The sequence below is a fragment of the Quercus lobata genome, chromosome 2 (assembly GCF_001633185.2).
Source record: "Quercus lobata isolate SW786 chromosome 2, ValleyOak3.0 Primary Assembly, whole genome shotgun sequence".
Taxonomy (NCBI): domain Eukaryota; kingdom Viridiplantae; phylum Streptophyta; class Magnoliopsida; order Fagales; family Fagaceae; genus Quercus; species Quercus lobata.
Window position 1 is genome coordinate 31,635,722 of NC_044905.1, and position 17,830 is coordinate 31,653,551.

The 17,830-nt window shown below is 32.4% G+C and overlaps 1 protein-coding gene across 1 annotated transcript; it reads right to left on the bottom strand.

Annotated features, from left to right (window-relative positions):
* Positions 1 to 1,486: 1,486 nt before the first annotated feature.
* LOC115975343 (putative glucose-6-phosphate 1-epimerase) lies at positions 1,487 to 5,764 on the bottom strand. Its single transcript, XM_031096082.1, has 8 exons — positions 4,934 to 5,764; positions 4,633 to 4,707; positions 4,152 to 4,208; positions 3,904 to 4,067; positions 3,470 to 3,604; positions 2,747 to 2,849; positions 2,414 to 2,513; positions 1,487 to 1,984 (listed from the first exon to the last, which is right to left on the bottom strand). Exons 1-8 carry the CDS (start codon positions 5,042 to 5,044, stop codon positions 1,815 to 1,817), a joined length of 915 nt encoding a protein of 304 aa, XP_030951942.1. The 5' UTR covers positions 5,045 to 5,764; the 3' UTR covers positions 1,487 to 1,814.
* Positions 5,765 to 17,830: the final 12,066 nt, after the last annotated feature.

Consider the following 17,830-nt stretch of genomic DNA (forward strand, 5'->3'; position numbering starts at 1 on the left):
TTTTTTCTTAACGTTCTGTCGTTTAAGGAAGCTTGTTTTGACTAAGTTATTAAGGGTAAGGGTTACACGTGTCCATAATTAAAATCTTGTAATTTAAAAAACACTTTAAAAAAAAAAAATTTTACAGCGTCATAGAGTCACAGTCATTCAAAAAGCTTTTGAAAATTGAAACCCATAAAAAAAAAAAAAAGTTTTTGAAATTTTGTATTTTAAATTTTAAACTTTAAAAGCACGCCCCCATCCCCTCTTTTTTCATTGCATCACAAACTAAGTTTGTGGTTCAAAAAATTTTGTTTTGATACAGTTCTTGAAATCTTGTATTTTAAATTTTGAAATACCCCCGCCCTCTTTATTTTCAAAACAAGTTTGTCCATGAAAAGCTTGTGAAAGTTGTGATCTTGGTCAAGGTGTATAACCTTGAAAAAATCTAGTACTAACTCACCATATTTTTGGTACTTCAATAAAGGAAGAATCTAAAGAAATAAAAAGTTAAGAACCACTTCATACTTTCTATTTGTTTTGATGAAATACATTTTGTTTTCTTGTGTTTGGTTGCAACTTTAAAAATGAAAAAAAAAAATCTAATATTTTGGCTCTCATAAAAGATTATTAATCTTATACTCCTATTAATTATAATTTCAAAAAATCATATAAACAAAAAATTACATTCATAAAAAATATTAGTATTCCTGTAAAGGAAGAATATAATGATACAGGAAACACTGATGTTTGGTTTGTTTTGATGAAAACATTTTCTAGGAAACTAATTGTTTTCATTTTGGCTCACATGGAACACCATTGATATTTTTGTAATTTCAAATAATTATTAAAAAAAAAAAAAACACATATTCGAAATGGGATAAATTATTCTAATATTTTTTGGGTTTTTTTTGGGGGGGGTGGGGGGGGGAGGGGGACATTTCGAAGTTTCAAAGTAAGCCCCAAAATTGGAATGTAGGTGAAAAATTAAGTGGAAAAATGACTAATCTTAAGAAAATGTCATTTGGAAGAAAGTTGATTAATTAGTGTTAGTAAACAGTCAAGAGAGAAGCAACAAAGAGAGAGAAGTTACCGTTAGGATTTTTTATTATTATTATTATTTTTTATGGGTCTTAATTTTGGTGGTTTGTTGAGTATTTAATATTCTGAAAAATATTTTATAATCTAAAAAAGTGGAAAACAATTTCCACTCTATTGGGCTTATTTTTAGTTGACCACAAAAATCATATTCCATTAACTTGCATTTTCTACTATACCAAACACTAGAAAATGATTTTCATAGAAAACAAAGAAGCATTAATCAAATACATTTCCTATTGACTATTGTTGGTTTGCAGCTTTTCAAGTGTGGATCTTGATATTCTTGTCCTCAATTTAAAATGCAGATCTCATTATCCTTATTCATGTGATGCATATTTGTGTTTATAACATTATTTCATCATTCTTGTTCCAGGATTATATTTTGCATAATAGGCTGTTAGAGAGAGAGAGAGATCTTCATTGCAACAAAATCAAGCATACATGTCACTCTACTATATACACAAACTTTGTTAATCAATCTTTTTGGGTAAACATAGTCCGTATACATTTCAAGTCATTACTATAGCGGTGAGAAACATAAAAACAAATCTCCACCTTCATTGCAGGAACGTCTGTTACCAAGGTCTCCAGTTAGGAGGTGATGCATTGTCCTTATTCACCTTCAAATTGCAAACACACTTTTCAAGTAGCAGCCCCTTATGGGTTATTGGTATATTATTGACATTCAATAATTAAAATAATGTCATGGCTTATGGGAATCAAGATGGTCACTTTTAAGTTGAAGGGACTACAGAGAGTTCCAACCGGCCCGTCCATTCTTCACCTGGTCTTAAGGTTATTGGTTTCTCCACTGCTGCTCCATCAACACAAAGCATCCTCTTGTATTCCTCATCCCCGAAATCTGCTATGGATTTGGACGTCTTCTCCCATGGATTCCAGACCCCTATGAACAAGTAAGTCAAAAAGTACAAAATTTAGATGGTCATCTGTATGACATAACATATAATTAACCAGGTTACATCATTAACTGGACTGGATTTTGATGAATAATGTCATATAGAAAACTGGCTAATGACCCATCTAGGTGCCAACTAAACAGAATTTGTAAGTTTACCACACATTATAAAGTTTAGCAAGGAGAAGGTTCTATGACATGAAGCATTGGAAAAAATGCCCTCTTATGAAGAAACACCCTTAGTTCAAACTAATTTGTCCATGCAGGGAAAAGTAAATATACTACTATACTAGTTAGTCATTCTTGAGTGAGTTTGGCACAAGGGTTGTGGATGGGGTTTTTAGTGTTTCTTACCATGTTCTTAAAAAATTACCAAGTTTTTCTTTAATAATTTTTTGTCTATGAGAGATGTCTCACCAACATCTGGAAGTCCTTCCCTTCGTATGGTAAATGTGCGTTTTCTTTCATGATCCAAAACAGCAATCACATCTGATGAACTAAGATAAACTCGATCCACCTGCCAAGAAGTAAGAAAACAAAGAACCATGTTTAATAAGTTAATTATTAGTAACCATGTTGAACAGCAAAATAATTCCCCTACCATCTGGGCTTTATTGACATAAAACATATCATCCGATTTTCTTCATAATTTTATAAGCACCAAGAGGATTTTATTACAAATGTTCAGAATAACCCAATGTCTATCATCTCAAACTGTTCTGAAGACCACCTGTAAACATAAAGCGTTACCTCAGATTCAAATGTTAAGGCATCTCCTTGTTCCGTGAAGCGCTCCTTGTCACATAGGTTGTCAAGGTAGTCAAAAGTCTCCAAACCCTCTACCCTCACTTCACTGTGACAACGGTTCATATTTATTAGTGTCCATAAGTTAGAAACATATAATGGCACTTTTGGAACTGCTTATGAGTATGCAACATGAAAGCAAGTGAAAAATTAGTAATCTGATTCCAGGTTCGACACAAATTATTCCTTTCCCGTTTGAAGGTGCTTATGAACATGTTTATGATTCACTTTTAGCACAAAGGTCACTGACAGTATTTCCCAGAACCTTTTTTTCTTTTTTGAATTTAAATAAAAAATTCTTACTCCTACAATTAAAAGCACTATAAGAAAATTGTGACATAGACAAAACAACATATCAAAATGTCAGTGAAAAGTTGTATATGAAATCGGATGTGTGAATTTCAACAACTTGACTCTCCTTGACTCCCTGAGGGAACTAACTAATCTGAAAAAAAAAAAAAAAAAAAAAAAAAAAAAAAAAAGGGGAAAGAAAGAAACAAAAATTTAAAAGCATCATACGATATAAAGCCAAAATGAATATTCTCCTAAAAGGAACAGGAAAGGGAGAAAAAATTTAGAAAAGACACAGCAAGTGCAGGAAGTATTTCTGGCTTTCATAGAAGATGCTAGTAAGAGACAAAACTTTTGTCAACTATGAATATTCTGTACCTGATATCAGAGATGGAAATATATGTACGATATGCAAATGAGAAACTGAAAGGCTTGCAATTGATGTTCCTGATGCGTGATATCATTGTTAGATACCCATCTTCTGCCAAAGAGACTCTGAGACGAAACTCGAAACTGAAAAAATAAACCAAATAAATATCTTCCAAGGAAAAAAGTACATTTTCTAAGTTCATTAAAGAATGATATTGTAGAACCTTGGACATTGCAAACATTGATCTATGAATCTATTTTCATTAAGATTGTTGGTCTACAAATTTGCTAATATATGGATCAAAAACTTTGAGAGGTGGATAATCTCTTATAATACGTTGGTTAATATGTTTTGCCCCATAAACTAGAGAGCCAAAATTCGATGCTATCATCATTGATTTTACTTGAAAATTGAATAGATAATAAGCTGCTCAAGCTCATACCTATGTGGCCAGACCTTCATATCTTCTTCAGATGGTTTGAGTAGTAAGTCAATATAGGCTTTGCCATTGGAATCATTGGGATGCAGTAGTGGAGGATTTTTGTCAATGACCCAAATCTTGTTCCTTGCAAATCCATGTTGTTCCAGCAATCCACGGCTCCCAAACTTGAATAAGTCATGTAGAAAACCTTGTCAGTCAGATGTAACCAGGATTGAAACATGATCTAATATATCAAAGCAAATATGCACCTGTGGGAAACAAATTGGAATTCCTCCTCTCACTGCTTTTGGTGGCTTAAAGATTGCCTACAATACATGAAAAAAACAGGCAGGGGAGGGGGATTTAGTTTTTGGACATGGCATAACATCATGAGGTTCTCAGCAGCCAATATTTAGACCAGAAATGGTAAGGAATGCAAACAAAAATGCCAGCCAAATTTCATATCAAAGTTCTGAGGACGGAGAGCAATTTAAGAAAAGGAAATGTTCGCATTTGAAGTTTTTCAATCATTTTGCAGAAAATTATTGGATAGTTATCCATGATAATTGGGATTTAGAGAATATTTTGAGACTATTGAAGTGCACAAAATTGATATTTATTTGGTTATAATTGATCAAGCAGCCAGGACTGGATCTAAGGCCTATACAGTACTCCAAAAAAATTTGTTATAATGACTGAGACATGAAATACAACGAGGGAAGAGAACAAATCATACAGTGACAAGTTTACCTTACTACTTGTGAACAATAATTCTTCATCATGTTCAGTCCTCCATGAAAGAACTTGCCCTCCATGTAAGCTAACCTGAATGGATGTGACACAATAACTTCAATATGTAGACAACAAGGTGTGCTTCCCAAGCAAATATTAAACTGGGCATCATTTCATACTTAATGCATTAGCACCAAAGTCATTGCATCAACTAATTCATTGAGGTAAAAAATAAAAAAGACTAATTGTTCAATCAATTACTTGATGACGACTTAAAGAGAACAAAATACATGGTAAAGTAGAGGTAAAGTGATCGAACCCGTGCTGAAGCTCCACGAGGATTACGAAGCACGACCTGGCCAATTCCATTCTTGTCCTTGGTAACTTCAACTGCTGTTCTCTTATCACTTTCTGCCCCAGAACGATTCATTTCAAAAACACAATAAGGGACATCAATAGAAGAAACAATTAGATAGTAACTCTCTCTCTCTCTCTCCCCAATACAAAACCTGAGGTTGGAGTTCAAACACTAGAAAAGAAAAAAAAAAAAAAACTACTTGTGAGTTGTATGCAGTAGAAAAAAGGCTCACAGAAGCAGTTGAGCTTTCCCTTTACACGTTTCTTGTGACAAACCAATATTCTTGTGAATTGAAACCAAAAACCCAACTACCAATTTAACTACCTCAATCTTGCTTCAACACTCAAACCCACCGACAAAATTAATATTTAATACCTACGGCTAGAGACCAAAAGAAAATTTCTGACCCCTTTGAATTACCTAACACAAGGTAGGTACTTTCAATTTTCAACCAAAACCAAATTCCGGCATCCCAGAAAACAGTAACCCAGATGGCCAAAATATCTGGAATTACAAAAGGGGACAAAACAATAACGAATTTTCCTCAAATGACAGTTTCAAAAACTCAACACGTTTATGATAGTCATAGAAAACAGTTATTTTTGACAAAGAGAAACAAAAAACTGAAATCCAACACAAAGCAATAAATGGAAGGACTTGTAGTCAAGGAATTCTATGTACATTTTGGTTTTGACTTTGATTTGAGCAGAATATAAAGAAAGAAATAGAAGGGTTAAGATGCTGGAAAGATCTAACAAAGGTTCATGGTCCACAGATATGTCTAAGATAGCGACTGAGATAAATAATATATAGTGTCAAATTGTGCATATTTTCAGTCCAAAACATATTATTATATGTATAAGACTTCTCAACCGTCGGTTTTTCTGTGGTACCATGGTGGGCTGCCACACCTGGTACAGGATAAAAGTCTGACATGTTACTATCAGGAATTATGTTAGTATCACCTAATTGGTATAATTAAATATATGATGAATTGTGACATAAAGTTGTAACTCATTTGATAAATTATGGAAAAAAAAAAATCAAAATTTATGAGAGTACGGAATTTACTCCCCTAAAAAATCTAATGACTCAAAAAATTTTCACAATAATTTAAGTTATTTTCTTTTGACAAAATAGTTAATACTATTGTAAAATAAAAAAACTTTACTTTAGATATAATACGTGACTAAAACCCAAGTGAACACATAAAAAAAACTTTACTTTAGATATAAAAGTGAAGACATATTATCATTTCAATATATATTAAATATGTTGCTCCTTGACTAAAACCCAAGTGACCTGTCATCAGAGAAATTTGTGAAAAGCTGTCATATTTAATATTCCCATTAAAAAAATTAAAAAAAAAAAAAACTGTGATGTTGGTCTTCCTAATCTGCCCTAAATATCATGTCAATTTCTTTGGATTTTTGTAAATTACACAGCTGTAACCAATCAAATAAATTTATCTTGTTATCCCCAGGATGGCCGCCCGATTGGAACGCAGGTCACGGGAAGTGTGACCAAAAAAAAAAAAAAAAAAGGATGGCCGCCCGATTTTCTGAGCTTTAAAAAAAAAAAAAAAAAACTTTATATAGGCCCACAAGTTTTAACTAGTAAGAAGCCCATAAATTAACTAAGCCGAGGCCATTGGGCCTCTTTTTGGGTTAAAGTTCAAATTCCTTAACTAAAAAAAAAAGTTTCAATTGTCCATATTAGGTATCGTGTCCAAATCAAATTGAATTAAATATATTAACCAAAAAAAAATTTTGAATTAAATATAATAAAAATGAAGTTTTGCAATATTTATTTTTTAAAAAAGAAAGAAAAAAAAGAAAGAAGGGTGCAATGCAACACTTCTTAGTCTGAGGTCATAGTGGTTGGAAGATAAAAAAGCACGACTGTTTGTAATGGAGAATAAAAGAGTTGTTTTATTATTATTATTATTTTTAAGGATAATACCGCTAGGCTCAGTCAAATCGAATGTGGACGAAAAACAACAGGGTATGGTTTTTCCATCTATGGTAGAAAATTTTATCCGGAAACTCAACTTGGATCACGACAAAGAAAGTAAGCCCACCCATTGGTTATACCTAAAATCATCAAATGCCTTTCAGAAGTGGATATGGTCCAAAACTATGCCGTGTGTTTTCATCCTCACTTTTTGACCCACTATTTGGCATGAGAAAATGAAGTTAGAAGCCACCATTAGAAAATATTGACTTAGGGTTGATTTGAATATTGCTATTTTGTTGAAAACTAAAAATAATAATAAAATTATTGTTTACACACGGGTTATTATTTATAAGCCTAAATGCACTGTTCATGGATCATGAATAGTGCAAGAGGTGCTGAAAAAAAGAAACAAAAAAGAAAAAAAGAAAAAAAAGGCAAACGCAGGAGAAATCATTTCTATCCAAACATATACTTAGTACCTGTTTGGGTACTGATGAATTTCCCATCGTCCAACGTTTTGCATTTCCCTTTCTTTTTTTTTTTTTTGTTTTTGTTTGAGAAGCGTTCTGTGGCTGAGGTTTGTTTTCAAGTGGGTCTCATGCACTGTTCACGGGACCCACAAACCTCTTTTTAAAACAAAACTTTCATTAAAAATGAGTCTCACGGCACTATTCACACATTTAAAAATTATTTTGCTAAAATATTTTCAGTTTTCAACTTTCAGTAAAATAAGCGGTATCCAAATACACCCTTAGTGAGCGTTTGGATCACGTCCATGTTTGGATGTTTTGCGTTTCAGCCCCCCCCCCTTTTTTTTTTCTTTTTGACCAACACCTGGTGCACTGTTCATGGTACATGAACAATGTTTTTTAGTGTGAATAGTAATAAAAAATAATTATTTTTATTGTTTTCAGTTTTCAGTAAAATAAAGCGGTATCCAAACGCAAATATCATGAAAGTTTTGTTTTGTTTTTTATTTTTATTTTTAGACATGATATAATTTCAAGTTTTTGGTATCTACTTTGTGATCATTGCTCTTTATCGGGTAAAAATTTCAGTTCAAATCTTATTATCTTATCCAACGATAAAGTTTTTTACTAATTAAACTAATTGAAATTCACAATATATAGAATTCAGTTAACAATGTAACTTACCTTCACTAGTAGACGTAGTTAGGTGAAATGAGACTTCCTCTGTCCCTTTGCCATGACCTAATTCTTATTTGGATTAGTCTTTGCCATTACCTTCCTTCCTAGAGTTTTGCATAAATAAAGGTGCTCTTCCAAACATAACTTGTGCTAAACGTGTTCTTTTCACCTACCACGAAGACTTTAGACAGTTACTCTAGAGTAAAATATTAAAATGACAGGGAGATAAGTAAACTTATTAGTTTAGGTTTTTTTTTTTTTTTTAGAAGATATTAGTTTAGTTAAAAATGCTTATAAACTAACATAAGTATCGAGAAAAAAAATGTCATAAGTATATAATCACTAATGCAATGATTGATGCATCTATAATATATCATATCATCTATATATATCATATACTATATAATAAAAGTTAGGTTTAAAAGCTATGGTTGAGCCAACTGGCTTCACCAAAATGCAGAAATTTTTATAAATTTTTTTAAAAAAAATAGACATAATTATTTTGTTCTTATCTTCTTATCCTATAATAAATAAAAATCTTAATTTGATTACAATTCAAATTCATCATCTAATCATTTTCTTATTATAATTATATCTTATTGTTTTGAATCATGCCAACAATTACAAGGGCAAAAATGTGCAAATTACTGGACTAGTATGCTGGTGAGAACTTTTTTTTTTTTAATGAGAATGCCGGTGAGATCTTAATCATTGACTACTACTACTACTACTACACACACACACACACAAATACAACAACAAAAAAAAAAAACAAAAACAAAAACAAAAGGAAAAACATTTTAACACGGATCAAACCACTACAGAACAAGATTAAATATACAACACATGCCCAGCTAAAGCGACAAAGCCTCTTTATTTATTTATTTTTAAATTATATTACTACACTTTCAAAAGAACATCAACGTTAAAAAAAGAAAAAGAAAAAAGAGAAGAAGCAACTACTTTAAAAATAAATAAAACACTAAATAAAAATAGCAACTACTTTTAGTGTTTAAATAAAACACTAAATTCTTTTAATTTTGTCTTCACAAACTATGACTTTTTTTTTCCTTGAATATCCTGTTCACATGCTACTTTTTTAAAGATTTAGATTTTAGTTTCACACTTCCACAAATTAGACTAATTTTAGACTTTTTGTTCATGTCAACTATATATATATCGAATAATTCATAATAAATACCTACCATACGGATCTTTTTCTCTATTCTTCTCTTCTTTTACTTACAACCTTGTGGATATGTATTTGTTTACTCTAATTTTTTTCTCATTAAATTGAATAGGTTTTGTGTATTTTTTGTCATTTTAAAAAAAAACCTAATTTCCTTAAATTTTATCCAATTTATATGTTTATGGTTCGAGAATCAATCATTAAATATGCCTAGATATGATTTTTTCTTTTGGGTGTTTTATGACATGGGTTCCAATGGTGATATGTTGCTTTCATCTTCTCAATTTTGATTTAAAGAATAGTCTTCTTTTTAGCTTATTAATAAGCATGTCTTGATATAAATTTGATGATAAATTGTTCATAACAATTTGATATTTTTTCCCTAATTGAAATAGCTTTGACTAATTGACTTTTAATTAGAGTTGCACACTTTGACCTATAAAAGAAGGCAGTCAATCCATTTAGTCTTTTTTGTATGTTGTTTTGTCTCGAGTAACAAGCCCCCAAGGACTAAAGAGTTCAATAAAGAACAATGACAAAAAAAGAAAAAAAAGAAAAAGAAAAAAAGAAAAAAAAAAAAGGATACACTAAAAATATAGTGTACAAAAAGGTATTCAACAATCTCCCAAAGAGACTAAATTCTTATTAAATCACAATTGGTATGTTATAAAATAATAATTTTTTATTTAGGTGTTATCATTTTATATTTGATAGTTATTATACCAATACAATTTGTTCATTTTGTTATTATAATAATTATTTATTTCGTTATTGTTTATAAGATAAAATATATTATATTCTATAAGTGGATTTTAAAAAGAAAACATTTACATAGAAAAAAAGTCTAATGCATCTTAAATTACAGCAACTTGGACATAGTATAATCTAATTCTTCTTATTTTTTAGTTACTACACTAAAAAAAAGGTTTAAATGCATCTTAAATTGTAGCAACGTTTACTACACTAAAAAAAAGAGGTCTAATGAATTCAATAATTTAGATTGATGAAATAATTTATTTTTTAGATTGATTTTGCAAAATTGTCATTGTAAGGACTCAATTTGTTACGATCCCAAACTCGTATTGGGTTCAATCACTGAAGGCCCAAACAATAAATTTGTAGAGCGTGGATATAAAAGAACTAGATTAAATTCAAAAGAAAAACGATTAAACCGAACGTTTTTAGATGGATTCACACAAATATTACAATCAATTTCTCCTTGAAACAAGCTAAGTTCTTTATTTCATAATATTCTCTTCTAGACATCACTTGTTTAGAAGTTCCCCCCTTTCTCTCAATGCATTTTTTCATGTTATATACTGCCCTCTTGGTGTCGTCTTCACCACACACGTGTAGGTTGGATTCGGGAGATCCCTTCCTGTCCCATCTAACACTTCCTGGAACCTTCAACCAGCAGCTGTAAGGCTGCTTCATCACTGTTCAGGCATCACCTCCATATTAATGCGGTCAGAGAGTTGGTTGAGAGGCAATTAATGCGGAGGCAGCAGTTGTTAAAGATATTTGTTTATCTTTTCTTTCTTACCCTTGGTCCCATGTCCCACCTTTAGTAGTAATGTAGTTTCGAAGTGTGTTTGTAACAATATGGCCTCCAAGTCGTCCTCGAACACATATTGCAGAGAATGATTTTGTTCTCAGACGCATACTGGACCCATCTCATGTGATATCTACTCCTCTTTTCATTTGGTTCCCCTTATAATCTTATATGAGCCTCCTCGGATGGTTTAACGTCATCAGATGGGCCACAGGCCTAGTTAACACGGTTTTAATATTTATTGATTAACCGGCCCCCACAGTCATTATTTTAAAAATGTCATTATTTTTTAGATTAATTATTGAATTGATGTTTCCACTTAAATATGATTTCAATTATTGTTTTGGATAGTTTTTAATTATTAAATTCAAGGTTTTTCTATTTAAATATACGTTGGTGATTAATTGAGCCTCTCTCTCTCTCTCTCTCTATATATATATATATATATATATGTATTTTATGATACCTTATTTTTACACAATATGCATCCATTATATAACATAAAAATAAAATATTCATTTATTTTATTATTTATTCTATTATTTAATTTTAAGTAAATTAATAAAAAAAACTATTTACATATGAATTTTGAATAAACTATGCATCGCACGGGTATAATACTAGTATATATAGAACAAAGCCTCTGAAACTCTCACAATTTTTCACGTTAGCACAATATTTAAATAAAATTGTCATTTTATTTAAATAAAATTATTATTATTTAGTCTAAATTTAACAACGAGTGATACTCTATTTGTCAAGTCCAACTTAAACTCAAACTCATAATTTTTTTTTAAACAAAATTATTTTTGTTTAGTTCAAACTTAACAAGGAGTGAAATTCTATAAACTCAAACTCATCATTTTTTTTAAAATAAAATTATTTCTCTAACAAGTCCAACTTAAACTCAAATTCAAACGTTGATAATTTTTCTTTAATATTTTTTGGTCTTTCATAAGTTTTAATATTTGAATTTTTGAGTTATTTTTTTGTAGTATCTGAAATTGTCTAACAAATTTTTTGTAAACCATTGCACGTTCAATAATGATTTCTTCATCAATTTGTAACACAAATTGAAATTATACAAGAGCAAGTCATGCAATGGTGTAGTTGCTTAATCAATTTAAGATTTTATAAAATTATTTTAGTCTACCTTACAAATAGGTAAGTTCTCGTGCATAGTACGAGTTAACTACTATATACTATAGAATAAAAGTTGGGATTAGAAACTATGGTTGCGCTAAGTAGCTTCACCAATATGCAGAAATTTTTATAGATTTCTAATCCTTTTATTATTAATATAATTAACTACACAACAACGGTTTTACACTATTAGTATTTTACTAACCACAGGTTTTTGTTGACTTCCAAATTCTCTATTTCCATACCTTCTCTTTATCTTATTATTTTTAAATTAATTAGAAATCTTAATCTCATTATAATTTAAAATTCTACATTTGTTAGACTTCTTTCAAGTTGATATATCATCTATTTTTTGGAGATGAGAAACTCACTCCAATATATAAATCCCAAGACATAGTTGGTATGCATTTTTCTTCTTTTTTAGAAAAACTTTTTTTAGGGGTTTTACATATTTTCTTCTATTTCTCAAGCTTCTTGCTGTTTTTAATTATAAAATTCAAACCGTTTGAAAACATAGTTGATTGAAGTTTGATTTTTTTTGGCTTACCATTGTGGTGGGCCTTTTGTGACTTTGGGCTGGACTATCTCTTGTTGTATTGTGGCCCAAGTATTTTGGCTAGGAGAGTTGGGTCTGGTCCAAGTGTAACCCACCTTGAATTGGCTTGTGCACAAACTAGGCCCCGTTTGCCGAAACTTTAATCACGTGCCCACGGTAGATGCAGTTGCTATAGAAGAGTCATGACAGACAAATATGGTAAAATAATGATGAAAGAAATAAGTTACTATTAAGGCAAGACAGGCGAGAAATCCTTAGTCAAAACAGGGAAAGAAAACACATTCTGAGTGAGGTTACAAAGACGAGATGAGAAGTAATAACAATAAGTGAGAGAATCGAAGAATGAAAGATCAGTTTGCCACGTTTTATTGTGCTACGGGGGTAGGGCTAAGGAGGAAACCACTTCCCCAAGGTGGGTAACTTCATAGGATGATCTTGCCATGAAAATTACCCGCTCTGAGGGGATGGGCCTGAATGGCTTGTACCCGAATGAGTCCTTTTTCCTAACAGAGGGTAGGCTTTTAGAGGGAGAGAAGGGATTAGCCTATTGGTGCATGCTTGCCATTTTACACTTTCCATTTTCTCTTCATGATTCTCTCTTTCTTCTCTGTTTTTGTTATTTCTAATTCTTTTCTCCTCTTTTCTTTTCTCAATGCTTGCCTCTCTAGTATTGTTGTGATTCTCTCCTAGTGGTTACCATTGCCGTGATGGTGAACCCTTACTGTGCACGGCAAGGATCCTTTTTATACTGCTTGTCGTGATTGGCTTTTACCATTTTAGCCTTTAACTACATTTGTTTGGTTTGGATGTCCTTGCCGACCACCACTAGTTTGTCAGCTGTCCAACCATCACTACTTACCTGTGCTGATTGTGCCACTCCCTATCACCAGATAAAGAAGATTATTTTTTTTGCTTGCTCACCGAGGCATTCTTATCCGCCACGGTGTGGGTGTTCTCTCTTCCTATCCCTCATGACATGCACCTTGTGGTTCCAATTCATCCATGCTTCTTTTAGGTAGTATGTCATCCCAGCAGGACATTTCCCCTAAAAGAACCTGACTGGGAACCCCAGAATAGGCTTTCCCTTCTCCCCACCGCCAGACCATACCCTCTCTTACCTCTGACCCATGACCCACCACTTCTTGTATTGGCTAGGTACAGGCTGGTGATGTCTGAGCCTTGTCTGTGCTCCACTTTTGTGTACATCCAAAACTTGTTCACTGCTCATGCATTTGCCGTGGCTTGGAGGTTCGTCTGTGCATTCTGCCATTCATCCTTGACCCCTTATGGCGTGAACTACTTTCTGACTTCTCATTCCTTATAGCTTACTTCTTTTAAAGGCTGGGCCTTGCCTGGTTGTGGGCTTTCCCTTCTTGAGCCCATTCTTTGCTCTTTCCATAATCCTATTGCCATTTTCTGCCATACCACCTTGATGTTCCTATCGTGGTGTTATTTGACTTGTGCCTGTTGGGCCTGCTGCTTATTCTTCTCCTAATGACTCAATATGGTCATTGGTTTTATACTTATGCTACTTTGGGCTTTTCTTGACCCATTTCATTGCTTGTGGGTTCTTTTATCCCATTTCTTTCTTCTTGAGCATCCTTGGCTCATTTGCTTTCCTTGGGCATCCTTGGCCCATTTTCTAATTCTGCATACCCATAAGCTCTTACTAACTCCTTTGGGCTTCCCTGGCCCAATTACCTTATTCCTCATCCTTGGGGCTCATGGGCTTCCCATCAACCCTTTACTTTCTTACTTCATTACTTCGGGCCTGTTGTGGCCCATTCTTACTTTGCTACTTCACATAATGCCCATGAGTTTTCTACTTCTCTTTCTAGGCTCCTTTAGGCCCATTTGCTTTCCTCAAGGCCCATTTATGTACTTTATGGGCCTATGAACCACTGCTCTTGCCATTAAGGTTTAATGGTTCTTCTAAACATCCACTAACTCTTCTCTGCCCATATTGTTAGGCTTCTTCCTGCTATTGGGCCTCAAAATGAGCATCAATGACCATTATGTTTTGATTTGGACAACTTGCACAATTACATCCCATCATTGTGGTTTGTTTTAAAGCTTTTTGTTGCTTGCTTTTGTAAATATTGTATTCTGATCAAAGTTTGTACTAAATATGCAGTTGCAGGTACCATTGTCTATTCCTATTAATGCTACAGGTATGTTTATCAATAGAAATAGATTAATTTATTAGAGTATTCCTAACAATGAATTCTTGATTATTCCTAAATACTTTGTTAAATGATTGTTGCAACATCACATGATTATTTTGATACTTTGTTAAATGATTGTTACTGTTGACCTCACATGAATAACTATATAAAGAATTATTTGGATTAAACTCTTCATGATTTACATATTTATTGCTAACATATCCATACATCTCATGTTTAATTAAAAATTATATGTTCTAGGCTTTGACTTCTATTATATGAGAAAATTTTACTTTTTTGATTTTTTAGACATCACCTTTTATATTAGTTACATAATTATTTACCATCTTCCATTCAATTAATTTTGGACTTATATATGAATTTTTAATAGAAAAACTTTACTTTACTTTTATTATCTATTTTTTTATTTACTTTTAAAAGATTTTTTTATTTACTTTCAAATAAATTAATAAAATATTTTCTTTAGTTTACACATGATTCTTGATTAAGCCGTTCATTGCACGGGATTAATGCTAGTATAATATAAAAGTTGGATCCTCAAATTGAAGGATGCACGAAATAATGGCACGTGTCTCATTCATAATGCAGAAAACAACGACACATTTCAAACACCACGTGGTAGACAACTATTGGTACATGTTACTTATCAAACGCCATATGATAGACAACTATTGGCATGTGACAATCCTTTTGCTATGTATTACCAATAAATAAAGAAACTTAAATCTCCACTATCAATTCCACCATTTAAATAATTACCCACTATAAACTCCTTAAATTGATCCGTAATGAATTAAATCATTAATCCCATACAAGTCCTTTGGTATTACACGTCAAATGAGGAAAATAAAAAGAGTAATGCTAGAGCGTAGAGATACAAACTTTTTTGGCGAAATTACACTATTGGTCCCTGAAGTTTACTCTGTGTGCGCAATTGATCCCTCAAGTTTGAAGCAAGCACAATTAGTCCCTTAAATTTTAAAACTGAGTTGTGTTGGTTATTTTACTAACTGCTGTTAACGGTGTTACTTATGTGATTAACGGAACAATAATTTGGCCTTTTTTTTTTAATGATGTGGCATGTTTTTAATTAAAAAATAAAAAAAAATAGTTTCCATGTTAGATGAAATTGAAAAATCATATTGATTGGATTAAAAACAAATCTGATATTTGTTTAACAAAGGCACGATGGAGAGAGAGAAGGGGAAGCAAGAGATTGACAGCCACAAGAGAGAAGGGGAGGGAGTAAAGGAAAACCCAAGCCTAGTTGCCGCCGATGGAGACCAAATCCCTAGCCGCGCGACAACACTGCTTCTCTGGCATAACCACAGAACCGCTGCCGCCTCCCTTTGCTGGTGACAGTGGCCTCTTACCTCCTAGCAACGCTTCCTTCTCGGCCACTTTTATGTCTTCGTGCTAGCATAGCCATCGATACCTCGCCCTCACTACTCCTCCTCCCCTTATTGAAAACCCTCTCAAGTATTGTTGATTTTTGTCTTCGCTGGTGTTGTCATGTTGGGTGGGTGTTCAATGTTTAGGAGCGCTTTTATTTATAAATAATTTTGAATGGATATTTGTAACTAAATTCAAAAGATTATGTTTGGTTTCTGGTAAAGTTGTGAAGTTTTTGTTTTCTTTAGCATTGTTGATTTGAACCATGTTATAGCCATCTACTTTTGGTATTTCCTAAAGTTTCCTTTATAGTATGGGTGCATACACCAATGTCAAATTTATTTTCTTGTCTTTGGTTCAACGAAGTTGACCGATTTACCTCACGTGATCAACTAAGCTTTGCATATACTTACTTGAAGCTGAGGAGAATGAATTTAGAAAGACCATTTTACTTAAATATGTTTAAGGTTAACACATTTTCTTTTAGTGATTCATTGTAGTTGTCTATGTATTATTATAATTTTTATGTCATAGATTAAGTAATTTACTTTTTTCTAAAGCTGTGGCTAAGACGGTTCCTAGAGCTACTCTAATCATTCATTTATTGGTACTTTTGGATCACATGGAAATCAAATCTTTGCATATCAGCAAAAACTGACTACTGGCTATTAGAACTAACAAAAGAAATAGAATATGAAAGAAAAGATCATGTAGTGAACTAAACTAGCAGGGGTATGACCATTATATTATTTGCAATCCTTAGAAGCAATAAAAATTCGTGTATCTGTTTGAGATGTCATGGCTGATGGATACTATTGTAGGACTTATTTATTTATTTTTACATAGATCCAAATAGTTTCTATTTACAAATTTTATATAAGTTCATGACAATGCTTACATTGTCTATGCAGGGATGTATACTGAAGGTATATAGGACTGTACTGTAAGTGGCTTTTTCCTTTTCCCACTTCCCAGAATCAACCTTAGTGCAAGGTGGACCATAACCAAGCCATATTGTCCAGCTTTTTTCCTTGCTGCCAATGAATGTATCAACTTTCAAGACTATCCTATCAATTTTGGGAAGATAAATTCAATTGTGTTCGGCTCCCATGAGATTCTTCAAAAGGGTAGGGCAGACTGTATTAGGTTTTAATTTGCTCTGCATTATCATAAGCATGGGGCCTAAAAGGATAAAAGAAGGCTGAAAATTACTTTCCCATTCTATTTTGTATTACTTTTTGTGAGTATATATTAAAAAAATTACCCCATAACTGAACGACTTTCTCTTTTGTTTTTATTTATTAATTTGGTGTTTCTTGATTGTGTGTGTGTGTGCATGTGCATGAGAGAGAGCATAACTACTTGTATGTTTGCAAGTCATGCTTTTTATGAAGATTTGAACTCCTAGTCTTTGATTTGTATAGTGAGTTTTGTCCCTGCTTGTTTCCATGACAATCATGCAATTTGCATCCATTTCTTTACTAGTGTGATTTTCATGTTGCTCAACCACCGAGACTATCTATTAATGCCAGTTTTAAGCACTAGCTTGTACAGTCAATAAAGCAAATAAGCCAATTCTTTCTATCATTCTAATATATTTGCTCTACTGCATTCTATTTGGTTTCCTGCAAATAAGCCAAGTCAATAAAGCAAAGAAGCCAATTGTTAACATTAAAAATAGACATAGCAAAGGGTTGGATTATTTTTTAAAAGTTACTCTACAATTCAATATAAAT